At 48.5% G+C, this 24,269-nt stretch overlaps 12 protein-coding genes across 12 annotated transcripts; 3 read left to right on the top strand and 9 right to left on the bottom strand.

Annotated features, from left to right (window-relative positions):
• Nucleotides 1-28: 28 nt before the first annotated feature.
• Nucleotides 29-896, bottom strand: DEU56DRAFT_851773 (ras-related protein rab-1A-like protein; the record flags this gene model as incomplete). The annotated part of the gene is made up of 5 exons (XM_041355200.1): nt 724-896; nt 544-663; nt 345-357; nt 211-297; nt 29-159 (listed from the first exon to the last, which is right to left on the bottom strand). Coding segments are annotated over exons 1-5 (417 nt in total), but the record flags the coding sequence as incomplete, so codon positions are not given.
• A 696-nt stretch (nt 897-1,592) lies between these two features.
• On the top strand, nt 1,593-3,343 carry DEU56DRAFT_925051 (aspartic peptidase domain-containing protein; the record flags this gene model as incomplete). The annotated part of the gene is made up of 6 exons (XM_041358565.1): nt 1,593-1,675; nt 1,795-1,846; nt 1,913-2,102; nt 2,155-2,819; nt 2,872-2,913; nt 2,959-3,343. The coding sequence occupies 6 exons, from the start codon at nt 1,593-1,595 to the stop codon at nt 3,244-3,246; spliced, it is 1,320 nt and encodes a 439-aa protein (XP_041212572.1). The 3' UTR covers nt 3,247-3,343.
• Nucleotides 3,344-3,349: 6 nt separating this feature from the next.
• Nucleotides 3,350-3,770, bottom strand: DEU56DRAFT_729465 (uncharacterized protein; the record flags this gene model as incomplete). The annotated part of the gene is made up of 3 exons (XM_041348101.1): nt 3,350-3,461; nt 3,514-3,637; nt 3,689-3,770. Coding segments are annotated over 3 exons (318 nt in total), but the record flags the coding sequence as incomplete, so codon positions are not given.
• A 277-nt stretch (nt 3,771-4,047) lies between these two features.
• Nucleotides 4,048-5,782, bottom strand: DEU56DRAFT_63245 (uncharacterized protein). The gene is made up of 8 exons (XM_041347025.1): nt 5,118-5,782; nt 5,050-5,061; nt 4,857-4,897; nt 4,770-4,803; nt 4,549-4,713; nt 4,398-4,500; nt 4,291-4,345; nt 4,048-4,229 (listed from the first exon to the last, which is right to left on the bottom strand). The coding sequence occupies exons 1-8, from the start codon at nt 5,335-5,337 to the stop codon at nt 4,209-4,211; spliced, it is 651 nt and encodes a 216-aa protein (XP_041212570.1). The 5' UTR covers nt 5,338-5,782; the 3' UTR covers nt 4,048-4,208.
• Nucleotides 5,783-7,675: 1,893 nt separating this feature from the next.
• DEU56DRAFT_63282 (uncharacterized protein) lies at nt 7,676-11,083 on the bottom strand. The gene is made up of 8 exons (XM_041347026.1): nt 10,779-11,083; nt 10,628-10,726; nt 10,512-10,577; nt 10,283-10,464; nt 9,868-10,230; nt 9,787-9,812; nt 9,553-9,728; nt 7,676-9,507 (listed from the first exon to the last, which is right to left on the bottom strand). Exons 1-8 carry the CDS (start codon nt 10,910-10,912, stop codon nt 7,962-7,964), a joined length of 2,592 nt encoding a protein of 863 aa, XP_041212569.1. The 5' UTR covers nt 10,913-11,083; the 3' UTR covers nt 7,676-7,961.
• An 803-nt stretch (nt 11,084-11,886) lies between these two features.
• DEU56DRAFT_781999 (ribosome biogenesis protein Nop16) lies at nt 11,887-13,737 on the bottom strand. Its single transcript, XM_041352080.1, has 4 exons — nt 13,448-13,737; nt 13,220-13,280; nt 12,603-12,967; nt 11,887-12,358 (listed from the first exon to the last, which is right to left on the bottom strand). The coding sequence occupies exons 1-4, from the start codon at nt 13,542-13,544 to the stop codon at nt 12,153-12,155; spliced, it is 729 nt and encodes a 242-aa protein (XP_041212568.1). The 5' UTR covers nt 13,545-13,737; the 3' UTR covers nt 11,887-12,152.
• A 185-nt stretch (nt 13,738-13,922) lies between these two features.
• DEU56DRAFT_781988 (HAD-like domain-containing protein) lies at nt 13,923-15,513 on the top strand. The gene is made up of 9 exons (XM_041352079.1): nt 13,923-14,084; nt 14,189-14,280; nt 14,339-14,487; nt 14,549-14,592; nt 14,652-14,724; nt 14,778-14,994; nt 15,071-15,157; nt 15,216-15,256; nt 15,387-15,513. Exons 1-9 carry the CDS (start codon nt 14,049-14,051, stop codon nt 15,497-15,499), a joined length of 852 nt encoding a protein of 283 aa, XP_041212567.1. The 5' UTR covers nt 13,923-14,048; the 3' UTR covers nt 15,500-15,513.
• On the bottom strand, nt 15,514-16,449 carry DEU56DRAFT_781987 (ubiquinol-cytochrome-c reductase complex subunit-domain-containing protein). Its single transcript, XM_041352078.1, has 4 exons — nt 16,034-16,449; nt 15,905-15,970; nt 15,796-15,849; nt 15,514-15,711 (listed from the first exon to the last, which is right to left on the bottom strand). Exons 1-4 carry the CDS (start codon nt 16,082-16,084, stop codon nt 15,661-15,663), a joined length of 222 nt encoding a protein of 73 aa, XP_041212566.1. The 5' UTR covers nt 16,085-16,449; the 3' UTR covers nt 15,514-15,660.
• Nucleotides 16,450-18,202: 1,753 nt separating this feature from the next.
• DEU56DRAFT_729311 (uncharacterized protein) lies at nt 18,203-19,409 on the bottom strand (the record flags this gene model as incomplete). Its single annotated transcript, XM_041348093.1, has 4 exons — nt 18,203-18,589; nt 18,638-18,735; nt 18,788-19,056; nt 19,108-19,409. 4 exons carry the CDS (start codon nt 19,407-19,409, stop codon nt 18,203-18,205), a joined length of 1,056 nt encoding a protein of 351 aa, XP_041212565.1.
• An 81-nt stretch (nt 19,410-19,490) lies between these two features.
• Nucleotides 19,491-19,772, bottom strand: DEU56DRAFT_709403 (uncharacterized protein; the record flags this gene model as incomplete). Its single annotated transcript, XM_041347470.1, has 1 exon — nt 19,491-19,772. A coding segment is annotated over one exon (282 nt), but the record flags the coding sequence as incomplete, so codon positions are not given.
• A 211-nt stretch (nt 19,773-19,983) lies between these two features.
• Nucleotides 19,984-21,721, top strand: DEU56DRAFT_869554 (peptidase M24, structural domain-containing protein; the record flags this gene model as incomplete). Its single annotated transcript, XM_041355565.1, has 7 exons — nt 19,984-20,064; nt 20,117-20,752; nt 20,805-20,940; nt 21,016-21,128; nt 21,186-21,375; nt 21,428-21,537; nt 21,617-21,721. 7 exons carry the CDS (start codon nt 19,984-19,986, stop codon nt 21,719-21,721), a joined length of 1,371 nt encoding a protein of 456 aa, XP_041212563.1.
• A 1,189-nt stretch (nt 21,722-22,910) lies between these two features.
• On the bottom strand, nt 22,911-24,266 carry DEU56DRAFT_62871 (uncharacterized protein). Its single transcript, XM_041347024.1, has 4 exons — nt 23,920-24,266; nt 23,482-23,795; nt 23,189-23,427; nt 22,911-22,961 (listed from the first exon to the last, which is right to left on the bottom strand). Exons 1-3 carry the CDS (start codon nt 24,150-24,152, stop codon nt 23,249-23,251), a joined length of 726 nt encoding a protein of 241 aa, XP_041212562.1. The 5' UTR covers nt 24,153-24,266; the 3' UTR covers nt 22,911-22,961; nt 23,189-23,248.
• Nucleotides 24,267-24,269: the final 3 nt, after the last annotated feature.

Below are 24,269 nucleotides of genomic sequence, written 5' to 3'. Positions count from 1 at the left end.
TGAACGATATTATGACCAAAACACTTGCCTTCGCCACGCTGTATTCCACCACCTTCTTGCTGGTGAGATCACTCTTATTCCCAACCAGCAGCTTATTGACGCCCTCAGAGGCGTATCGGTCTATCTCCTGTAGCCATTGCTTGACATTCGTAAAAGTGTCTTATTGTCAGGGTAAGCATTTAAGTCGGCGTTTCAGGCAAGTATTCTCACCGTTATCAGTAACGTCGTACACAACGATGATACCGTGAGCGCCTCTGTAGTACGAGGACGTGATGGTGCGGAATCTTTCTTGGCCTTCTCGCGCATCAGCCTACCATTGCACGGAAGCTAGCGGATGAACGTACCTGCAGTGTCCCACTGTAACACGAATATGAATGGTATGTAAGCAACAAGTTAATGATGTAAGAAACAATAAAAATGGATCATGCGGCTTCGCGAAGCCGTGCAGATTGACTGCACCAGCGCACTCCAGTGCACGTAATGCCAGTAGTGTCTTCCTGCAGCACTCCAAATAAGGAGAGTCGTGAATGACACCCAACTCACAATCTGGAGCTTGACGGTCTTGCCTTCAAGTTCGATGGTGCGGATCTTGAAGTCAACACCAATGGTACTGATATAACTCTCTGTGTACGTGTCGTCTGCGAAACGGAGGAGGAGACAAGACTGTTGAACGACACGAGGTCAGCAGATACTTGAATTTGGTCGCCGCAGTAGCAACCGTACCTTTCCAACACCAGAGTCGCCGATGAGGAGAAGCTTGAAAAGATAGTCGTACTCGCTGGTGTGCATGGTGAGCTCGAGGATGAGATGAACGTCGACTAGGGTGGAGACTAAGGGAGACGAGGCAAGAAAAGACTTGGGACAAGGTGAATTGGCGGTTGGTGCTGTGTGACGCGAGGTGTGTGAGGCGTGACTTTGCCAACACAACAGGGCACCGCCCAAGCACCGCCACCGTCATGTCCCCTTCTCTGCCCCACAACAATGAATGGAGTTCTGGCAGGCTTTGGTCCGCCTCTCATTGCGTAAATTATTGCACATTTATCTGGGCGACGAGAATATCACCCTTGCCTCTGGAAATGTCCTTTTAGCGCGCTCAGTATGCTTCGTCGAGCGTGTGTGATGTAAAGTCGGTTTAACCTTGAAAGCACCTACGCGTAGACGCCTAGAGCTTCACTATAAAGAATACCGGGGAGGTGGGGTTGTAGTCCCTGATGATAATGAGAGGTTCCTCCGTATTGTGGACTACCTCATTTAGTGAAGATGCGTGTTTCGCCAGTCATGCAGTCCTTCCGTCACATAACTCTAGTGCAGTATGCGGCCGACGGTTCTAATTCATAACCGATGACATCGACATAAACTGGCGTGGCCTACGGTCATCATGTATTTCTACCGAGACTAGTTCAGGTCAGATTTCAATCAAGACCGATCAAGTAGGATCCAATCGATTGAAGGGGACTTGCAATCGTCAGTGATTCAGAAGCTTCTTAGGCCTCTTCCGATCTAACTCATCACCTTGACTCATCATCTACTGTTCTCTCGATAAGGCGACCCATACGAACACGTCGGACTATCTCAGTGACCCTACCCAAAGGATGCAGCTTCGCCTACAACGTGGACTTCATAATGACCCTTCTGTTTTACTCAGTGATGTTTCACTGGCCAGTAGCCAGGAGTAGTGGGTCTCGTGTTCTCCCACCCGCGTAATTTTACTGATGGCCCCTTAGCGCGTATCTGATTCGCACCGAGTACGTGCTTTACTGTCGTCGCATTAGTCCCCTCTCATGCCATCTATAGCATTGGGGGACAAGATTTTTGGATCACATTTGACACCGGCTCTTCAGACCTTGTGAGGCTGCCGTTATCTTTTTCGACAGACTATGATACACTTTGAAATTCATCTTCTATTTTTCAGTGGGTGGTTTCATCAGATTGCACCAATTCAGATTGCGCGGGCATTACAAGATATTCGCCCCCGTCATCTAGCACCCTGACCTTATCAGATCAACCTTTCAAGCTAACATACCTGATGGGGTCAGTACTGGGAACAGTAGGCACAGAGACCGTGACACTCGGCCCGTATGAAATATTATCTCAAACGTTTGGTGCGGTCCCCGTTTCATATCCTTGTTGAAATATTCAACGGTCACCGCGCAGCCTTAGCAAACCAGACGAGTGGGCTCGGTCTCTCTAACACGGGAAACTCGGGCATTCTAGGCCTGTCGTTTCCACTTGCCGCTTCCATTCCCCTCACATCTGGGACGCCCGTTTTGAACAATATATTTTCTCATTTTGGTGACCAGCACCGGTTCTTTGCGTTCAAATTAGGACGAAACGAGTCGCGGGACATATCGCATTCAGATTCATCATTCACTATCGGGGAATTAGACTCCTCCCTGACAAATGATACAAGCCAGTTCGTATTTACGCCGGTCTTCGCATCGACACCAGACGAGTATGACTTCTGGAAGCTTCCGATCCAGGAAATCACCATCAACTCTCAGGTCTTTCCTCTCTCTCGTTCGCTGGTCCGCGGTGCATCGTCGCCAATCGCTGTACTTGACACCGGAACAACTCTTATTTTAGGTCCGACTGGAGACGTTAATGCGTTCTGGTATGCCATAGGTACGGGTGGGTCCACGAGGTTCAATCAGCAGACACAAACGTGGCAAGTGAGGTGCGAAAGGGCCGTGGATGTGCGCATTAAACTTGGCAACTCCGATACTGCAAAAGAATATCCACTTCATCCTGGGGATGTCAGCTGGGCTGAAGGTGAGACGCAAGACGGCTGGTGTACCGGTGGAATACAGGCAAACAACGGAGTGAGAGTGATCCCAAACTAAAACTTCGTTATGATCTGATTTCATCCCATAGGTCGACTCTGGAGACTGGCTTCTCGGGGCTGTGTTCTTGAGGGTACGCTCAGAATTTTCTTTACTTTACGTCTCTAATACTTTGCAGAACGTCTACGTCATACACCACGGCACAACAAGTTCCAACCCACCGATGATCGGGTTGTTGAATACGACGGACCCATCAACTGCTCTCGCCGAATTCATATCGTCCAGAGGACCAGATCCAGCCCCCCCACCTTCTTTGCAACGCGCTGGTTCTTCAGCTACGGAAATGAGAGACACTATCGCGACTTGTGTGGTATGCGGGGTGTGCGGATTTTTGATTGGAGTCATTGGTATTGTGATCTACCGTCTTCGGCAGCGAAAGCGATCGCAAGGACAAGTCCATATATAATACAACCCAAGTAGATACATATATAAAGCCATAGTACAGAGACGCAGCATCGTACATCGTCATACAAGCATAACACTCAATCAACCGCTCGACATTCAAGGTATCACTTCTGAGGTTGGATGTAGCCTGGCTGGTATCCAGCGTTCTGAGGCGCACCATACTGGGCTTGCAACTGGGGGTGCTGGTACCCAGGTTGGGCAATTTGAGGCTCCCACCTGCCAAAGAGTGTTGGCAATTCAACTACCGTAGATTAAATGAACCACTTACCCAGGCTGCGTATTCACCTGGAGCTGACATATTCCGCACATCCAGATATGCTTCGAGTTCATAGGGATGAGCGGAACGAAGCACAACTCGAACCAGGTCCTAGACTTTGCGGAGAACATTGCAGCTGCAGGATTTGTTTATTGGACATATGCAGTAGTAGAGCCATACGACATACCATTATGGCACCGAGGACATATTCTGGCTTCTTGATTTCCTTCCGGCTTAACCTTTGTGGGGCAGCCAACTGCGGATGGTATTTATATATTGCACGAGCATACTAGGCAAGAGATCCCACGAACAGATGATTGGTAGACAGACTGTAGGAAAAGTGTTAGAAACCGGTCAGCAAAATGTGTATCCTGTCTCACAAAAGCAATCCATAGTAATGTCGGGGATGAATGAAAGAGTTGGAGTTGTGTTTGCCGCTAGCGCTGCGCAGTCACATAATCACTTCACAGGGGAACCAAATTGATACCTATTTGGTTTGACCCAAAAACATGTACAAAAGCATATGTGCCAATTTGAAATTAGCGCCAACTCATCAAGACTCCCGTACGCTCGACTAGTGCTGAAAGAAACATACATTCGACGGCGCTGATTCATACATTCTGAGGGCTGGGTACATATTCACAACAAAACGACATATCTCCAAAGCTATCATACATCTCCATAATGAATACAGACGTGACAGCGCATTAGGGCGCATTCAACGAGATCTGCGGGGTTCCAACCAAGTCAGACGCCGTCCGGCCCACTTGATAATATCGACTCGCTCACCTTCAAAAAGCCCTCATAGTTGAGCTGAATCCAGCCGTCATTGTCTTGATCCGCCCTGAATGATCATCAAGAACTGGGTGTCATGGATAAAATTGTCCAAGGCGTACCTTTGGAATGTTTCGGTCAAAGTCTTGACGGTCACACACGCTCTCACGAAGCGGTCGAAAGTAATACCCGGAGGGGGGCCATATGCACTAGGCGCACCAGATGCTATCAAACAATTTAGACTCTCGGCTGCGGAAAAGGGTTTCACAGTACCGTATCTGATTTCCAGTGCTTGCAACAAGGGAGGAGATAGGTTGTAACCAAAGCTGCGGAGAGCCTCCGAAAGCTCATGTCCTTCGATAGAGCCAGAATGATCTCTATCAAAGTGCTTGAAGACTCGCTGCCACTCGGCAATATATTTCCATAACCCAGCGAATTCTGCACAGGAACGGCCGCCGTCAGTGATAGTTCAAAATTTTCAATATGTCACCTACCATTGAAGCCGATTGTTCCACTTCGATCGGTATCCTGCGGGGTGTCAGATGTCATGTCCATTTCTTACGGAGTGAGGTCATGCATACAAAGATGTCCATGAGCATCTTCACCGTATCGAGATCAAACTCTAAGGATGTTTTCAGCACCTAGTTACAGTGGGTCCAGGGAAAAAAAGAGCCCAGTCTGGACATCAGCGGGATCGCTCAATGTCCAGCCAGAAATCGCGATACAGCAGATGTCGCAATAGGTCGCCATGACGTCAACAAGGGGTGTGCTTACTTGTGAAATTTCCTAGAAAAGCACAGCAGTTTCAGCACGACCGCCCACATGATTGCAGCATCGCTTACCGTTTACCAAGGCATCTTGAAGTTCTGTGACGCTGAGAGAGCCGGATCTATCAGTATCAACAGCGCAGAACCACTGCCAGAGCTGAGGATCAGAACCGGCGGGAGGGCCATAATGTTGATGTTGATGACCGTACGTAGGCCTGGGTCGGGAAGTAGTACTAGGGTATCGGCTGACGTTTGGTGCATAGGTACTGGTAGGGTTAGGGGTATAGTAAGACATCTCAGGCTAGACCTCTCGTCGACGATGACGGTCAAGAGAAGAGGTACACGTCGTCGGATAAGCCACAGCAAGCTTGTGACTCTGACAGGCCAAGTGGCTGTGTCAAGGCGCTCAAAATGACTTCCCATTGTTTTTAAATAAGTGGTTGAAGATGCTTTTTGAGTCAGTGGGGGAAATACAACGGTCTTGACGGAGGTGTGTCAACCACCCAGGAACTCACTATCATGGTCTACGAGTCACTTGTTATAGGGATTCCTCAAATCGGTGAAAAACACCGCGGAGCCCGAGACATCTCGACCTGTGGCATTGAAGAACACCTCAAACAAGCCAAGTGACGGTAATTTTGACCGTAAAGCTGCTAAGTCAAGGTAAAGTTCACATGAACGAATGCCATCTCATGTCAAGGCGGGGGAACTATGATTCTCCCGTGAAGGTTCTAGCCAGGTGAGCGTTATGCGACTCAAGTTGGGCTAGGCCGTTTGATTTCGGGTCACTTATCGGATACATTTGACAGGGAGCCTAGCCAGTATTGTACGCTCCTAGTTATCTGACATGGAATGTGCATGATAGAAGTCGGGTCGAATCGGAGAGAGGCGCACATACCACCCCCAATAGATTACGTTCCGTTCGAACCAGAACCTTTGACGATATGCCCAGACTAGGGCAGAATCCACTTACATGCGCGCAGATCAAAGCCGCCTGAGTGGAGTCTAGGGCGTGTCCAGATATCGGAGTCCCAAGCGCGAATATCCTGACGCCTTGATACTTGACAGCGGGGATCTTTTACACAACACAACAAGGAACAGTCCGCTGCGCAGTCCCAAACTCTCCAGAGAGAGGGAAGCAGCATCATGGCCCGACGAAGATCCGAAGCTAGGAGGTTTCTGCTTCCCTCCGGAAGACTTTTATAATTGTACCAGTCGCAAAAGTACTGAGCAGACAATGCTGTGCTGCCGTCCATGCGACGGCATGCAAGAGAACCGTATCCGCATCGGGGCCTGTGGTAGTCGCGCTGCCAGTGGGTCATCCACCAAACAAGGAGCGCGCAGCCTAGAATTTAGAACCACGCAGTGGCGCAGTGGAAAAAAAAACCCACGGCATTCAGATGTAACATGCATGCACAAGGGCGTCTGTCCTTGAAAGATCGAAGTTCGGAGATAGGAGTCCGTTTCGTAATGCTTAACGTTTCAAGTTGATCAGAAGCCCATGAAATCTTTGTATGACCTTGGCAATGGTATATTGCATGCATGTTCCAGTTCTCCCGTTCTTGAAGGAGACTTGATCTAATTTCCTGCTTGTGATAACAATTTGAAACTTTGGACATCGTTATAGCGCGCCATGGTACAGAATGCCTGGGGCTTTTGCAACAGTCGGCGGTGGTATACAAAGTTGCTACTCGCCCATAAATAGTGGCGCCGTGGTGATTCCCTGGCATAACACAAGGTTTTTCCCTGTCATCCGACCCTGGAAAGCGCATTCGACATGAGGACAGGAGCTCATATCCCTAGATATTAGCCAAGAACAACTGATGTGCGGGCGGGATGATATCACCAACCTTATGGCAAGGCTTCGAAGCTCCATGGGGTAGAGGAAGAACTCAAGAATGAACACGGTTAGATACGTATCCGCAGGTGGTTCCTTTGTTGGGGCAAATGGAAGTCGCTTGCGGGATTAATGTGTCGGAGACTTTGAGTGTCCAAATCTAACAGTTACCGGCCGCCATGATGCACCATTTACATTTTTTTTCCTTCCTTTCCTCTCTGTCAATATGAAATAACCGCCATATGTGATGAGCGACTTTTTTTGGATTAGTACAAAGGAAGACTTGGTCGCTTTTTGTCCTTGTCCTTTCCACCAACCAGACGCGCTCCGCTTCAGTGCCTTTAAGCTCCAAGTGGAAGGTTTGTGGCGCGAGATTGGAGACTCCACAAATGTATTCGCCATGCTCCCGGATCGACCATGCATTCCTATGACATAAAAAAAATTGCGGAACTCCCTCACGATATATTGAGGATGACTTACATCTAGAGAGAGAAAACATTTTTGAAGACATTGACAAGGGGATCTACGGGCATCGTGTTGGTGCACAAGGTTTGTTTATTCAAGGCGCGTCGTCAACAGTGCGCCGCTTCTCTTATTTCAGGACCGCCGTTGATCGGAGCCACCGAGCTGCTTCTAGCACGGAAAGATGTTAAGATGACTTCTTGAGCAATTGAATTGAATTTACACACAATTAGCCCTGCAGTATATCACCGACATATCTCCTCAAGATAGTCTTATGACGTATTCATCATATACAATGTCATTAGAACCACCGATTTACATTTTCTGATTCAAAGGCCAGTGCATAATGATAATATACATCTATGATAATGAATGTTGTGGCAATATTACTGTGAAAGAGTCACTACGTACGCAAGTTGGGGTATAAACAAAAATCTAATACAATGCAAGAATCTATCCAGTCAAATGATAAAGCGGTAATATATGGCTATGAAATGAACGTGAAGATGATGGATGCCTGAAAGTAGTTCCATTGTGATCAGAACTTAGAAATAATGAATCAAGATGACGATGCGATAACATGCGACGCAATGATAGAACGTACATATCATATCGATGGTTTAATGATAGAACGTTTGACAGTCTGGTCCAGTGAAGATCACACTGGGGTCGAGATAGCCACTCCCAGGGCCAACCTGATGTTGGTACTGCGATGACCATGCATGAGCACCACCCACAACGCCGGGGCCGCTCGTGCTGTCGACAGAAAATGAGAATGGATCCATATCAGTCACCCCGTTGTAGAATGAATCATTCTCCGTTTTCAGCGTGTGCTGGATAGGAGGGAGATGTTTTAGTGATGACAGTGTGTGGGGAGAAGAATCGGGTGGCGAGACGCTGCGGTTCGTGGTGGCGTTACTCGTCATCGAACCCGACGTCGTAGGTGGTGTATAAGTGCTCCAGCTGCCACTACCATCATCCGTGACGGCAGTGTTGGGCGCACTCTCGACCGGAGAGAACGCGAGTGACAGCGGCGGGAGATGAGGACGAGACTGTCCAGCGGCCGAGACAAGCGAGAGCGAACGGGGCGTCGGTCCCTGACCGCGGACGGGCGTCGGCAACGTCGGTTTGTTAATCATATAAGGAGAATGGTCCTGCGAACGTTGTCCAGAGTGATAAGCCTGAGCACGTTTATCCTCAAGATAATCACGCTGACGGTTGCGTTCTCGACGGCGCTCATCATCGCGGATGACCCGTGCCTCCCAAACCATGCGAACAGTCTTCTCTCGCTCCTGACTATTGGCGTAGATCCAGCCAATCTCTCCCAGCGCGCGGAGACACACGTCAACACCGTCTTCGGCGTCGACGTCCCAAGCTAGTCCATCGTCGCCTTTCAAATCACTGTCTGCGTCCTGATCAATGTCACCTTGGGCAAGCAGGAACGCAGCAAAGAAGCATCCGTCTCGGATGAGGCCAGCATCATGAGCGAAGAAACCGCTGGAGGGCACAGCAAGGTGCCGCTTCAAGATAGCGATGACGCGGGGAAGGAAGAGGCGGCACCGGCGAGTAGCCTGGTTATGCAGGCGGCAAAGGGCACGGTCGGCAGGAGGGGAGTGACCGTGTGAGTCGGGGCTGCCCTTGGTCTGCATAACGATGCGCTGTTTCAAGGCTTCCCGGATGATGTTCAAGCACTCAAAGATGAACACTTGCCATCCGCTAACGAAACGCTCGACGTCCTCTCCACGAACAAGGCCGCCACCCACAGTTCCGATACCGCCTGCTCCACGACGGAGAGACTCGAAATCCTCCCAGCATCGCTCTAGGCCATCCCAAATTTCCACGAGGGAGTCTTCGCGGATGGCAACACCGGCATCGGTGCGACGACGCGCACGAGGGCCAGTAAGCACTGCGTGGACGGCACGACATACACCGGACACGGCAAGGGCAAGCGAAAAATAATGGGAAGAGAGAAGGTAAGAAAGCGATGCGCGGGAGTGGCCACGAGGGTCTTGCAAGGAATTGACAGGGAAATCGGACAGCACTGGAGAAGTGGCAGCGGGGGAGGAGTGCGACGAAACAGACGCGGAGGAAGGAGCGCTGCTAGATGCAGATGCACAGTATTGAGGGGGGAGCGAGCTTTGGAACGCAACAAGGTCATCCTCGTCACTGGTAAAATCAGAAGATGTCACTCGAGGAGAGCATTGCACATACAGATATAGTCGACCACCGCGCAAGGCAGTGCGGACACCTTCGTGTACGTAAGCGTACCAGAAAACTCTGGCTCGGACAAGTGCATCGCAATAATGTCCTTGGCCACTACTTGTCACGGGAGGACCGGACAAACTACAGAGAGAGTAAATTTGGGAAAGCGTTGCCTCGTACATAGTCTGATAAGGACAATCTGTCAATATGATTGCATAGCATCAATTGAGCGCTGGAACTTACACCCCTGTCCATCGAACTTTGGATACCTGGCAACGAGCGCATCAGCTGAGGGAACGCCCCGGAAGGAATAGAGTTGCATACCCTGAGTTAATGGGTGGATGAGCAAGAGGACCCTGACACCATCCCAAGTCGGGCGTCGGAGCAGAGCATGAATATCGATGAGATTTAGGAGCTCCCTGATCATTGTCTCTACACGAAGAGCACGAGCGCGACGACTAGGATCGGAGAATTCGTCATCGTCATCTGGGGAGAACTTGGGCCCGTCGGCCATAGTCGGTGAATGGGGTTCTACTTCTTCCTCGACACCGTACTCATTTACGCCAAATGAGGCAGCCCATGTGACAAGTAACATCGCAATCATCTGACCCTCGATACTGAGAGTGGAAGTGCCCTTAATGTGAGCAAAGTATCTTGACGTGAATTCGGTGGGTTCGATAATAGGACCTAGAAAAGCAAATGGGTACGTGATAACTATGAGCGCCAAATGAATTCTTACGTTGGATACTGAATCTGCGGAAGAAGGATGAGCTAAGGAATTCCAGCTTCAGCTGGGGAATGGTGGTTTGTCTCGTTGCGGCGATCCCCGCGGAGAGCGTGGTTGGGATGGTGGGGTTTGATCCTGTGGGCATCGCAGAAGAGGTATTCGATTCGTCATCGGTAACTTTACCGTAGACAGCCCTAAATTCATTTAACCAAGCGTCTGAGGAAGGGATGATAAGACGCACTCGACTTGTTGTAGACGACGTCCGCGTCTTAGAAGTTTTACAGCTTTGACTTCAGCAAACTCATCGCTAAAGGAAACATGTTAAATGGTAGGACTGAGAATGTGAAGGCTACATACACGCATTTGATGCCACGTTCTTTGCAGTTTGAGCATGAGGGCTGCTGGGCAGCACCGGACATCTGAGTGACGGGGAGATCTTTCAAGTCGCATCGAACTCTGCAAGGCTTGATATGAATATATATCCAGGAGAACTAGGGTGAGGACACACCTTCGCATGCGGCAAGCACCGCAAGCAGAGAACTGTTGCCTGGAAGACTTTGGTTGACCAGCAGCTCGTCGTGGATATGGAGCACTGGCTGATGATGGAGTCCTTGGGGTTGATGAAGAGGCTCGTGGAGACATTGTTTGTGAGAGTGGAAGAAGGAGGAAATGATAAAGTGTGGAGGATAAGTGTTGTGTAATTTATAATAAGGTCGGAGAAAGGCCGATATGATGATGTGAAGTAAAGGCAAGATTAATATTGTTTGTTTGACATCGATATGCGGAAGTTCGATTGGCAGTTCAGACGGGAAACACGGGTCTAAAATGGCATAGCTAAAAGACACGAGAAAAGCGGATGTCGTAAGTCGAAGTCGATCTTTCGGGAAGACTAGATTTGGGGGTTTGCCCGTTTACCTTCGCTTGATTGATGGCTGTTGTTTTTCCGGGGACCTGCGAGCGCAAACTCTCTCGTGATGCTATCAGGCGATTACACGCACGAGGAGATGTGCCATCTGTAGCAATTAACGTTGAGGGGCACAGGCGGCTACAACGTTTTCATTGTCCTGGTAAGAGCTGTGCTGCGATTGTCCCCACCAATCGGATATCAGACCGTCCTAACGAAACCAACACCCGCCCAGTGAATAACTCCGAACAGAGGTGACATACTCACTCAACTTTGCATTCGGCGACCTGCGAGCGCTGACAGACACATTGATAGGCTCGGTCTTGGCCACTTTGCCGCCTTCGAAGGTCTCGACTCTTGCTGTCAATAACTTGTCCAAATTCGAATTCCGACATGCCGGCTTTAATTAACTCAGATCTTATGATTATTGGTTCCGTATGATGCGGCATGCTATGTTTTTCCATCATGGAATGTCAGAAAAAAAAACTCATGACTCAAGCCACGCCAGGGACTCTTTTCTTTAAATGCAATCAACGCCCAAGTCGTAAGCCTTGATACGCTCAAGTCGTAGGTACCATACTTGGCAGGCATGATTCAATATTCGCCACATATTGAGGACCATGAGCGGCCACCTCCTGCCGTCATATTAATCCACCGGGGATATCTTGACTCAAAGTACTAGTGATTTGCATTGTGATATCACCCCTGACCCTGCTGGTTAAAAATTCATTCAACAAAACAGCATGTGCTACATACTAGTCGCATACGTATAAACACTCGAACCAAGTCCCCCATTCGGGAACACACAGCCTTGGAGTGTTTGAGAAGTGCCGGTGTGACCGCACAATGACATACATATGTCACGACATATGTCACATCTTAATATCGGATCCGGTGAACTCACCTTCACCGGTCCTCTCCGGGCGCTCAATGAGCCGCCCAACAACTTGTTCAACACATTCTATCCTACGATAACAGTCAGGAGAATGTCTCTACTCCGCCTGCTTTTCCCACTGCCCTTTTGAGTTCTCCCACAGTCTTTTGTTCAGGATTAAGACGGCGATCTCTCGCCATACTATCATAGTCATCACCATATTTTTGGATCAAACGTGCCAGGTATGATCTTTCTCCACATGACGAGTGTCGCGGCACTGTCCTGCCCGAGGCCGACAGTTTCTCCAACTCTGTTATTTCAAACAGAAGTGACTAGTCAGTAATCGAAAAACTCCGTATGAACCGTATACAAGCGCTGGTGCCGTAGACACCATAAAAATAACTCTAAAGAACTCATCTTTAGAAATAACGAAAACGGTAGGTCGATGTCCTCTCTAATTGAGATCATTTGACATCATACCAATATCATGGAAAAACGCCAGAAGGCATCCAACCGCAAACCACTAGAACATTCATTTTAACGGCGTCACTCACCAACAACCGCATGTCTTCCCCCCACGGACGATACTTGTGCGTTATTTTGATCATTTATTTTATCAAGACAACCGACCCAATCATGCATAGTTTTCTCATCTACCTCCACTTCTGGGAGCTCGCTGTTTGGTACGCAGTCTTGCATCTCCTCGGATTCAGGAAGGTCGATCCGTATCACATTACCAAATTCGTCTCGAATAATCCTTCCAAACCCTCTGGGGATATTCGAAGGGCCAGCTTCAACTGGTTTGACAATACCAGAGACCGACCCTGTACTAGCTGAACCTTTTGGAGGGATTAATGTCCGCTCCGATCCACCTGATTGCGTGGGGGTCAAAGCGACCTGAAGGCCCAGCGCAGCATAACTGTAGGAGAATTGTATTAAATCGACTGGTCAAAGAATGATAAAATGATGCTGAGCCGCGGAGTTGATGGTAATCTCGCGGAGAGTTCTGTTCGGACAGCAACCCATGTGTGATAACCTGCATACCGAAAGAGCGAATCATCTTTCAGTCGCCAAAGTCCGGCGATCGGCAACAAAGGCCGTATCACCGTAAGATGATACCCAAGCGCTCCCAGTTCAAGAGCAATAACAGGTTGAAACCAATGCAACTCACTTTTGGTGAAGTGTCTTTGATTTATCCCAAGCGTCCTGCAAGGCTTTTGGACCTCGTATCACTAAAAATACAATATGTGAGCTAGGTACTTTCGCATGTACATCTCAAACACCAATCAAGTATAACCATAATGTAAGACGACTCAGACACAACAAACAAGGGAGTCGAGACTCCAACAAATGAGTGCGAGCACTCATGTATCAAATAGCAACAGAATCAGAAGCTCACCTGGCATCTTCTTCAGGATCTTTTGTGCACGCCGTGAATGGGATACGGCCTTGTGCGTGGATGATTTGGCTTTACGACGCTGCCGTGGATTAGCCATAAGTGATAGTGATCTTGCAAGTCGGTAGCGATGGGATACACAAAATGAACGATCTGAATGGACAGAGACGGAATCTTCACAGTACCCCCGAAGCTGTTGCACAACGCACACGGAGTCAAGAAAGCAAAAGGTGTTTTCAAACTCCGACTGACGCGTTGAAGTAATGGTAATACCACAGATAGCCCTACCAAGTGTAAATTTGCGAGTTGGAAACAGACAAATGGCATGGTTCCGTTCTGATGAGTATGGTCTACGTTGACGTCTACGTTTCGCTGGAAACCTGCATCTGCCAAAAACCATTCATGGCCATTACATATGTCGACCGAGAGCTTACCGCCGGGATTATTATGAACCGGTGACTTTTGTGTGTTATATAGATGCCGTGACTTCGCTGATTCATAACTGTCGTCCGACTCTATTCGGTTCGACCAAGCTTCGTGTGCGGCAGCGGTCACAGTCGGTGACCCTTTGCATTTCATAGGAGCCGCCGGGTTCGTTTAACCGATGTCTTCTCCTCATCTGAAGGCCATTGTTTTCGATGTACGTCCCGATAATGCCGACGCGAACAACGCCTACGGTGCCGCACGTCTGTCATTCGTCATAGTTGCTAATGGCCCTCGGGTGACTTTGTCCCCTTTTTGCAGATTGGCGGAGTCGTCTGCCATAGCCCGTTCATAGCAATCGCTGAGTATGAGTCGGAGAAAGGCCTGCCTAAGGATTATCTGAATGTCTCGATGTCTGTTACCATTGTTAATCTCTGCTTTGCCTTTCTAATTGTTGTTGTTCGCGGGCAGAACTTCCCGAGGTGCTGGTGGTGCCTGGCAGAAGTTCGAACGTGGAGAGCTATCGCTCTTCTCATTTTACAAAGATTTTGGACGTGACCTGTCAGACACGAGAAATGGCAACAAATGGTACACGGAATATTGTGCTCGCAAAAATATAGGTATGGTTCCATACACTCGTACGTTTTTTGGGTAATCATTTTTAATATCTGTCGGAATCAGGGTGCCCCACTTTACCTGCGATGCTTGATATTGACGGCCGTGAGGTCAGTGTTGGAAACGCCTGATGAGCCGCTGCTCCGCTCAATCCCGCCAACACCACAAGCTTTTTGGTAGGATGATGCGACAAGCTACAACTTTTGATGACCACATCCTGCGAGCCATTCACCGTATAAGAGGTGATTCTGTTGCGTCACAATGCACTCCAAATATACTCAGCGCCTGGTGATAGCGACCGGAAAATGGCTTATCATCGCACTTACTAATAATTTCTCGAAGCAAACCACGAACCATCCTTCCGAGTCTTCGACACCCCTGACTGCAGGCCAACAACCCCCTATGCGAGTTCCCGACTCGGAGTTGCGGTTCTTGGGATTGGAAGATGGGGCAAAGTTTCATCTCCGCGCGTTATTCGACGACTTCTGTGATTCCAGCGAGTTAGGCATGCGGTACGTCAGTAACAACTTCGACTGAGACTATCCGCAATAGTGGTGTTGCTTATACTTGATTTAATAACATCGACAGGAAACCAGATCCCGAGTTTTATCTCCTTGCATGTCGCCGAAATGGCATTCGCCCCGGAGAAGCCGTCTTCCTTGATGATATAGGAATGTAAGGACTGCTCCTATCGCGTTCCTAGTGGAGTGTTCCTACTTTTGATTGTCATTAGGAACTTGAAGGCCGCTCGAGTTCTTGGCATGGAGACTATTCGTAAGTCGCTCATTAAAAGTATATGTGATCGACACATGCGTCTGCGGCTGCTTTATCTTTGGCAGCTCAGAGACCATGCGGCGCCAACGACAACATTTTGGCAAACTGTCCTGACGAGTCTTCTTTTCAGATGTCCCGATAGGTGGCACTCTTAATGCAGTCAAACAGTTGGAAGGGAAATTAGGCATCGACCTTACTAGTGACCTTGACCATGACAACAACACAACATCTGCTAAACTTTGAAAGTCATAGCTGCAGTTTTGGTGATATCACAAATTGTATTGACGCCTCCGCGGCTATTTGAAACGATCACAAAGTTTGTGTATCTGGGGTGGCCGCAATCTACATTAAATGAAATATTGGTATTCCAAAGGGCGGTATGCATCTATATAATCGCGGACCGTTCAGAACGGCTTGTCGGAAGCAGGTGTTTTGTCCTCGTAGTAATTCCCAAGCTAAAGTTGCATCCAGCGCGCAAGATGTGAGGGAAATTTGAGCAATGAGCGACCAGAACGACGGTACACCGAATAGAATCTCACCACCGGAATGTTTACGAGAAGACCCTTCTTCACCACCGGCGTAACAGACAATAACTGTTTGACGTGTGTCAGAAAAAAAACAAGAGGAAGCAGCACTATCTAGACGCACGAAGAGAGCAGCTGTACCGGCACCCACGCCCCAAATGCCCAACGTCGGTCCCCACCGTTTGGCCAACTAGATGACATCAAAAACAAGCATTAATAAGTGGGACTTGACAAGAAGGAGAATGATACACACGGTGCTGGCAAAGTGAGTTGGCGAGCTCGGTCGGTATGATAAACGGGCCATGGTCTGATAGACAGTGAGGAATAACAAGGTTTGAAGGTGATTGGCACTGCGAACTCGGGCGAGAGCGGAGAATGCAAAAACGCTACCACGTGACTCGACTCAAACACGTTCTAAGTAGTCTCCCCTAACCACCAACCGTGCACTAGGAGGGTACGTTTCAGCAGAGAATGCAATCCCTGCGACGCGCATAACGGCTGCAGCTCCCACAGTGATAACGGCCGTGGGTTCAGACATTCAGATTCTGGACGAATCTGTTTCATCATCAACATTGATGCAACAATCATCCCCCTTGCCTTCTCGTGGCCACATTGATGGAGATCTTGCACGACCGTCAGAAAGTTCCATAATATTAGCGCGTACGCAATGAATCTCCAGTCGACCATTGATACCATCACACCGCGTCGTGAAATAAATATTTAAGAACACAGCTAGCCAATGATTTGCTTCAGGGGGTTTATTTACATAAATTGGGAGATAACCGCATCAAGACGACACGGAACGTTCTTTCACTTGCTACATATCTTTTCTTTTCTTTTCTTTTACGACAGATGATGACTGTGGCTGTGGAGCAGAGCTATCTCAACCCCAGGAACTAGTTTTTAAAATGGGATAGAGCAATAGGCTCTGCAATTGGACTAGCGCAGAAGCATGGTTGCGGAAGGGCCATCGAAATTAGATACCAGAGAATTCACTCAGTGACAAATAGAACAACTCCGCAAAGTAATATACGGCGCCGCAAACCCAGGAATCTATAACCGACATCCGGGCGGAGACCACTTACAGAATAGGCAGGCAGAGGTTCATAGAAACTTGTACCCTGAAACGAGGGGCGCCTTCCAAGGCTCAGAAAACCATCGAAACACGTTGCCGCCTGTTGTCGCGTTCTATTCTTGAATGAACAGAGTTCCCATCATATTTACTGATTCGAGAAAACTCGAAGAGTCTAGCAGGTGCCATGGGAAGTCGTGACATGAAAGACAAACTGCGGTGAGGCACGATGAACCCGCCGAAAGTGTTCCAGCGCGGGGCAAATCAGGCTTTTCTATTCCAGACTTGGCGGCTCCGCTACAACAAGGCTGGCAACTCGACACTGCATCCAGCTGCATCTTGCGCCGTCCGTGTGCTCGATCTTCGTCCGAGCCCACCATATCTCTGGTAAGTTCAGACTCAGACTCTTGAGACGTGTATATCCTGTGAATAGACAAGTGCCAATCAGAGTGTATTAATATGGCGGTGAAGCGGAGATGAAGTCCTGATAAAGATTGGTCGCACCATGTCAAACCGTCTTCCAGGAAAGCCAGTGGTAACGTGAACGAATTCAATTGCATTTGAGCGCGGGAGTTCAATTGGCAGGGCTGGGCAAGGATGGTCAAGACCTTCCCTCATAGACTTACCTTGTAGGATGTGCCTCGACCACGCCGCGTGCTGCTTTACGTTCTGATTGACCGATGGTCTAGAGGATGAAATCCACAGCTGTGGGATGAAACTTGATTGAAACCGCGTGATTCTAATTCTGCCACCTAAACAACAGAGGGAGTGTGAAGGTGTTCACGCGTGCGTTGGGTGGCTGTCATACGACAATAGTACTCTGTAAATGGTTTCATGCGCTCGTCTTCAAGCAAGCTATGACCCATGGGGATGTCAAGATTGATTTATGTATTATCCTGCGGCATGCCGTGTCAATGATAATCGTGTGGAGGTTATCGGAATATGCCGCCATGGAGTTCTCTTGAAGTTTTATATCTGCGGGCAATAGTCTGAATGTCATTCGATGAGGTTACTGGAGCATACGGCTAGCGAGTTCTCTTGGAATTTTGATATTGCCGGGTCACGATCGAACCCATCATCATTACCACATGCTTGTACTGATGGTCGCTCCAAGTTCGCCGCTCGAAGCCACGGGGGAAACTCGAAGACTTTCAGCTAAGTTGGCGTGACACCCAGCGTAATCTAGTAACGCATTTAACCTGTTGTTCCCGAAATGTCCATCACCACTGTTGTATTTTCAATCCTTGTCGACACAACTGTTGAAGGAATGATGCAATGAGAAGTGACGTACCAGACCTGTTGTATACGTGCAATCGCAGAAGCTTCAGCACATCCGTGGCATGATTCACGTTACGATTCATTGATCCCTACATCAGAAATGGTCGGCCCTCGACCCTCGGCCTTTATGTCCATGACACGCCAGAACGAGCACCCTTTTCCTTCATTCTGTGCACCAGCGTAGCATGTCCACCAGTATTTATCCGTCTGACCGTCTTGTCTATTTTTCATGTCTGGACGCAAAATCGTTGGTACATCACAATTACAACGCGGGATGCTTTGCGGCCTGAAGTCTGGTCGATAGAACCGGAAGGTTATATTGATGCGACAATTGGATGGTTCCGGTGGATATTCCAGGCGAGAAGGGTGAGGGAAAAGAGGTCGATACAGGTCAAGCGTGGGTTGAGGAGGAACTGAATGCTTGAAATTTTCCTGAGTGCTGGCGTGCATGACGATTAACTGGAACCAGATTTTAGTCTAACTCTACATTGCGGCGCGGAGACTTACAGAATTATGGGGAAGAGGAATGTTGAACGTTTGTGCCTTCCGTGAGTGGATCTCTTCACTTGGTACGACCTCCCGAAGACGAAAGATTCTCACCGTCCCTGTGAACGGTGTGGTATGACTACACGGGACAGTGGGTTAAAGGCTGCTCACCGAGACTCAGTGAGGCAATAGTTGGGTAAGGTCCTAGATACGTCAAGTGGTCTGAGTGGAATCCAACGCTGTCCTTTGTGCCTTCATAACAATTTGATGCGGCTACATTGGCACGCCACATTTGACCTTCGGAGCCCCTACCTGCCCATTCAAGTGGGAGGCGGGATCGCCTCTGCATCTCCTTGTTGACAATATTTTCTACATACACGCAGGCTTCCTCCATCACATCAGGAAAGACTTCAGGTGAGTCTGTTGGTCGACCATTGTACCTTTAGCACATTAGGTATGTTTCAAGAATATACAACACTCTTTTATCTCACCAATACTGCGCGGCCTCCTGCCATGAATCATTAGACTCCACACCATCTGTCTTTCGAGCATAGAATGATGTGCGGTGAGGGCTCTCAACGACACGATCAAATAGCCACCATTTGTTCCTATTCCAAGATTGCGATAGATCGAGCATGGTGTAGAATAGTTTGCATGCAAGCTCTGGTGGTAATACAGATAGATGCATCGTGCAAGGTGTGTGCTGAGCCACCATTGAGGGATTCGTCAATGTCAGGGGAAGGAGACGCGGTACAGACCGCGCACTCGAGGGTGGTTGGCGTAGAATGGACATCAAGTCTACTTTGGATTTGGTCGGAGAACTGCTGCGTACAGTGGTATCCTTGATGACTGCTTTAACAGGAGAGACACTGGAGTCCTTGAGGTCGCGTTTCTTTCGAGGAGGACTGTCAGAAACCGTGTTCTCGGCTTTTAGATTGCCTGTATTTAACCAGCCCTGCAGATCCACAGAATGATCCTTTCTTTTTTGGGCGCTGCTCACTGGCTTAGAGCTGGTCTCATGGCCAGAATTAAGCAGTTTGGCAGTGGAATGAACATCTCCATCACACGACAAGAGCACGTCGAGAAGGACATCCATTTCTGGCGCTGGAACGGTAAGTAGGCTGCAAACCAATGCGAGCAAAATTTCCGTGTCCTCCATGTCAAAGTAGGAGTTGTCGAAACGTTAAAGTGTGAAGTTTGTGAAACTTTTTCGGTTGTTCCGGACTCCTTAGACTTCAAGTTGAAGTTGTGCACTGCCACCGCCCAGAAGCAGTCAGTAGACTCGGTACCGCCAAGTTGTCGCTAATATGAAGCCTGCCAGTCATGGTGAGTCACTAGATCTTGTCTTGCCTAGCGAACATTGAGAGATGGGCAAAGTCGACACCTCCGTTTCTGGGAAGGAGATTACTCAAACTTTTGTCACACCCAAAGTGACACGGAGCCGAGAGGTGAGCTGCTCACACTGCTAGACTTTCATTTGGACGTCATAATCTACCTTAGTGGAGGCTTTTCTTCAGTCTTGCCATATGTGCAACGATCTTCTACTTGCAGTTTTTCACTGATATCAGCCCCGAATCCTATTCAGTCGACTATGATCCCTGGGCAGGCCTGGCAAGTCACTGTGCCGATGCGCAGCGCATAAATGGTTCAGAATTTCTTCAACGCCAAGAGAACTTGGCGAAGATATTGTATGACAATGGCGCGTCAGCATATGTCGTAGAGCCTGGCGCAAACGCGCAGTACTTTGGCAACATTTCTGAGGCGTCATGGCACCTTTCAGAAAGACCATTACTACTGGTCATATTTCCTACACTGAAGGAGGCCAGCATCGTAGCCAAGATCACTGTCGTTACACCAGCGTTTGAGGAAACGCGCGCCAGACTTTTGCCAGTGCCTGGAATTGATGTTTCGTACATCTCTTGGGCAGAAGACGAAGACCCGTATACCGTCGCGCTGGATGTGCTTTCCACCCTCGAAGGGCCCATCTACGTTGACGGTATGATGAGGTATTTTATTGTCGACGGTCTCCAGAAGGCGGCCCCTGGCGTCCGCGTCATGTCTGCCCCACCCGAAGTCACCCAGCTCAGGGCGCGCAAATCTCCAGCAGAACTGGACCTTCTGAGATGTGCGAACGAGGTCAGCGGATGTGTTCGCGTTTGAATGTGACTAGCTCACCGCAGTCATCAAGGTCACCGTTCTTTGTATCCGGGCCGTACAAGCTCAGATGTACATCGGGATCCGGGAGTCACAAGTTCTAGCGATGGTGGATGAGTCGCTCGCTGTTGCTGGTCTGACGGAAAGATGGGCATTAGTACTTTTTGGCGGTAAGATGTTTTCAAAATTGCCATTCGATTTAAATGTGCCTGTGGATACTGACTTGTTGATCTCGTCTACTGTAGAGAACGCTGCTCTTCCACATGGAAGCGGGAGCGACCGCGTACTGGGCAAAGCGGATCTCATTCTCATAGATACTGGTGGCGTGTTGTTCGAATACAACAGCGATGTTACACGAGTAAGTTGTCAATGATTCTGCCGTGAAAACCATCCGGTTCGCTGAGATTCTGCATAGACATTCATGCTACATGATAGCTCCATTCCACTGGAACACACTACGATCTGGTATGATGTACATACCGCCCAGACCTTGGCGCACGTAGCTGCTCGGGAGGGTGTGAATACATCTGCTGTAGACAAGGTAGCGCGTGATTGGCTTGACGGGCGCGGGTACCACGGATACTTCACTCATAGACTGGGTCACGGTGAGTACTAAGTAACGCACAGACTTGTAGTCTTGGAACTGAGCGTTTGAAGGAATTGGACTTGAAGATCATGAAGCTCCATACCTCCGCGGAGGAACCGACGATATCATTCAAACGGGGAACGCCTTCTCAAACGAACCAGGTGTATACATTGAAGGCAAGGTACGGCAATTCGAATATTTGCACTATGGGGCCACGGAGGCTCCTGTCTGATTAGATCGATGTTGACGGTAATGAACAGGTCGGTATTCGCCTCGAAGACTGCTTCTACATCAACGAAGACGGAAATCCTGTATTCCTGACTAAGGGGATTGGGGGACAAGCGCGGAGCCCGCTTTATCCTTGAACCTTTGCGTCCATCAGGTGGGGTTAACGGAGATAGCAATTTATGGAACCGATGTGTAAGCGAAGGAGTGCACACTATCGCGGGAAGGGTTAGTCAATGCGCAGGTACAAGGTAGTGTATATAATAAGCCCTTGGTCGGATATGAAGACTGACAGATGTCATTGTAAAGATTAGAGGGTCCCGAAGTGGAATCAAATGGAAGCAGGAGAATACATTTCTTTCGTGATACTTTCGCAGACTATCCCAAGCTGAGTTTTACAGTTCACCGACTTTCACCGATCGTCTGCTCTACACTGCTCTGCAATAGACTATACCCTTCCACAATGCGATCGGAAAGTTCCTCCTGTGTGCCTCAACAGATAACTTACATGGTATGGCTAAAGACGTCTATTATTAGCGAGATCTTGTCTCGCATGGCGGAATCATTCTTGACCTTCAAGTCTTTTGATTGTACTGCACTCGGCCGACTATTGCAGCGACTCTTCTACATAATACAGGCACGACTGTATGGGGGGCCCCTTGACATCCACCAAAGCCCACTCTTCATAGATTCTGTCCGTGAATAAATATTATTATTGTCAACATCACCCGGAAGCAAGGAGAATAACATTGCGTGATATACATATTCAAGTTGTAAGGACGGCACCTTAAAAGTATCCGCGGGTGGTAGCATGCGCAACAGCCACTGCAGATTTCTCCTCCACGACCGTGACATGCTGTTTCAACACACCCTCATCACACCAACGACTTATCGTGCACAGATCTTGGTATCGAATAAATTTAACAAATTCAGAATATCTCTAACGTCTGATCTTCCCATTAGATCCAGAATCTGGATTGTCCACTAGTGCGAGCGTTTGATAATACATGATATGAGCTTGTTTTTGGTATGTAAGCCCGAAGAGGTTCTCATCACTGCAAATTAGCTGCAGTATGTATCCGTCATTATCACGGGACGTCGGCGGCGTACATGAAAGATGAGCAATTGAAAGGAAGTGGAAGACTAGTGCAGGTAATTACAATGGGCACGAAGCGGCAATTTGTTTATTTCTACAACACAACATTTCTAGTATCATAATACGGAGGCTATCAATCCAATACATAAATCAACAGGAATTCGAACAGAATACAATACAATTGTACCGTTTGATGAGGAGTTCCTTCCTAGAAGGCAAAGACGCAGCATCGGGTAACATATGAGAAGCGTATATCGCAAGAGGAGACAAACTTGGATGTGGTCCTTCGTGATATGCATAAGCAACATAGCGATGAAGGTATGCGAAGCGAAAGAACCAGAGCAGGGACATCAACATGGAATTAGTAAAACAAAATAGAGTATTATGTAGTGCGGTGGAAGAATAGACCAACAAGTCAAAAGTGGTATATGTAGTGTAATGGGAGAATTGGTCTAAAGCTGAGTACCAGCTCGTAGACAAGAAACCTAGCTCAAAGTATTCAAGGACATACCAGATATAAGAGAGTAGTGACAGGACGATGAGACGAGGTACTGCAATAAACACCAGAGGTTCAGTAAACCTTGACTAACTCATCAGGGGTTGGGATAGGAAGCGGGACAGCTGCAGGAGACATCGGCGTTGCCGGAGTGATTGGAGGGGATGGTTGGGAGAAATTCGAGATGCCACAGAGGGCGATATCATAAGAAGGGTGGCGTAAAAATGGATTGCGTGCGCGAGATATTGGAGATGCTACGCGAAGAATACTGATAAGCGGATTTTGAGTGAAGTTCGATTGGCGCTTACAGAGAGAGTTAGCGATATTCCACCTTTGGGTATCGAAGTCTTGAATTTCAAGGTTCTCAAGCTCGTCTCGCTCGTAAAGAGTTTGAGGAGAGCGTGCACGAGAGACCCATTCATTCTCCTCGGTAAATGTGATGCTGGAGAGATCACCCTTAGTGTGGATAATATCCACTCTACTCCTGGACCTGTATGGGAGGCCAAAGGTAGGCAACGATACAGCACCGTTGCGACGTGACCGCAATACAGGAGAGGATGGACATTTCCACCCCATGCAGATTGATAGAAACTCCTCGAGCGCTTCTGATGGAAGGCTGGTCCTGAAGCAGGGGAGTCAATGAGATATAAAAAGTGATGAAACGAGATGGGGTGATAAGCCAAGGCCGATAACTTTGTGCTCAGTAGACACACGCGGCCATGATTAAACGTGAAATAGGTACATACCGAGGCGATGCTCGCGGAGAGGAGAGATCCTTATCGGACGAAACTGAGGAGTCAACACGGGTAGGCTGCTTGTGGTCGTCAATATTTTCAGTGTCGTCGGACAGTTTTAGATTATCAACTTGAGAAGTGACAAGTTTGAAGTGTGTAGAACGAGCAAGGTGCGGGTAAGCACTGGTGATTCGAACTGGTCGAGGAGCGACGAGAAGAGGATTATCATTGACATTAAAATTCATGGCTGATAAGAGACTGGGGTGAGCAAGTTAAAAGCAAGTAAGAGTAGATATAAAGCAGAGGAGATGAATGTAGTGGATGATGAAGGCAACTAGGAAACAATTGGGAAGAACACCTAT

The sequence above is a fragment of the Suillus clintonianus genome, assembly GCF_016758775.1.
Source record: "Suillus clintonianus strain FC179 chromosome Unknown DEU56scaffold_11, whole genome shotgun sequence".
Classification (NCBI taxonomy): Eukaryota; Fungi; Basidiomycota; class Agaricomycetes; order Boletales; family Suillaceae; genus Suillus; species Suillus clintonianus.
Note: the sequence above shows the minus strand (reverse complement) of the source record. Positions and strands in the feature narration are given on the sequence as shown.

What these genes read in the sequence shown, in the direction of transcription:
- DEU56DRAFT_63245 (XM_041347025.1), bottom strand. Translation starts at nt 5,337, where the DNA reads ATGTCTTACTATACCCCTAACCCTACCAGTACCTATGCACCAAACGTC. An exon ending in TGGAACAATCGGCTTCAATG is followed by an intron (nt 4,714 to 4,769) that starts GTAGGTGACATA and finishes GTTCCTGTGCAG; the next exon opens with AATTCGCTGGGTTATGGAAA. An exon ending in ACTATGAGGGCTTTTTGAAG is followed by an intron (nt 4,230 to 4,290) that starts GTGAGCGAGTCG and finishes GGAACCCCGCAG; the next exon opens with ATCTCGTTGAATGCGCCCTA.
- DEU56DRAFT_63282 (XM_041347026.1), bottom strand. Translation starts at nt 10,912, where the DNA reads ATGTCTCCACGAGCCTCTTCATCAACCCCAAGGACTCCATCATCAGCC. An exon ending in CGTCGTCTACAACAAGTCGA is followed by an intron (nt 10,465 to 10,511) that starts GTGCGTCTTATC and finishes AAATGAATTTAG; the next exon opens with GGCTGTCTACGGTAAAGTTA. An exon ending in CCGCAGATTCAGTATCCAAC is followed by an intron (nt 10,231 to 10,282) that starts GTAAGAATTCAT and finishes TTGCTTTTCTAG; the next exon opens with GTCCTATTATCGAACCCACC.
- DEU56DRAFT_781999 (XM_041352080.1), bottom strand. Translation starts at nt 13,544, where the DNA reads ATGGCTAATCCACGGCAGCGTCGTAAAGCCAAATCATCCACGCACAAG. An exon ending in GATCCTGAAGAAGATGCCAG is followed by an intron (nt 13,281 to 13,447) that starts GTGAGCTTCTGA and finishes TTGTATTTTTAG; the next exon opens with TGATACGAGGTCCAAAAGCC. An exon ending in TCAAAGACACTTCACCAAAA is followed by an intron (nt 12,968 to 13,219) that starts GTGAGTTGCATT and finishes ATTCTCCTACAG; the next exon opens with TTATGCTGCGCTGGGCCTTC.
- DEU56DRAFT_781988 (XM_041352079.1), top strand. Translation starts at nt 14,049, where the DNA reads ATGTCTTCTCCTCATCTGAAGGCCATTGTTTTCGAT. An exon ending in TTGTGCTCGCAAAAATATAG is followed by an intron (nt 14,488 to 14,548) that starts GTATGGTTCCAT and finishes TGTCGGAATCAG; the next exon opens with GGTGCCCCACTTTACCTGCG. An exon ending in TTGATATTGACGGCCGTGAG is followed by an intron (nt 14,593 to 14,651) that starts GTCAGTGTTGGA and finishes CAACACCACAAG; the next exon opens with CTTTTTGGTAGGATGATGCG.
- DEU56DRAFT_781987 (XM_041352078.1), bottom strand. Translation starts at nt 16,084, where the DNA reads ATGGCCCGTTTATCATACCGACCGAGCTCGCCAACTCACTTTGCCAGC. An exon ending in CAACTCACTTTGCCAGCACC is followed by an intron (nt 15,971 to 16,033) that starts GTGTGTATCATT and finishes GATGTCATCTAG; the next exon opens with TTGGCCAAACGGTGGGGACC. An exon ending in CCGGTACAGCTGCTCTCTTC is followed by an intron (nt 15,850 to 15,904) that starts GTGCGTCTAGAT and finishes CACGTCAAACAG; the next exon opens with TTATTGTCTGTTACGCCGGT.
- DEU56DRAFT_62871 (XM_041347024.1), bottom strand. Translation starts at nt 24,152, where the DNA reads ATGAATTTTAATGTCAATGATAATCCTCTTCTCGTCGCTCCTCGACCA. An exon ending in TCTCCGCGAGCATCGCCTCG is followed by an intron (nt 23,796 to 23,919) that starts GTATGTACCTAT and finishes CCCCTGCTTCAG; the next exon opens with GACCAGCCTTCCATCAGAAG. An exon ending in GAATATCGCTAACTCTCTCT is followed by an intron (nt 23,428 to 23,481) that starts GTAAGCGCCAAT and finishes TTCTTCGCGTAG; the next exon opens with CATCTCCAATATCTCGCGCA.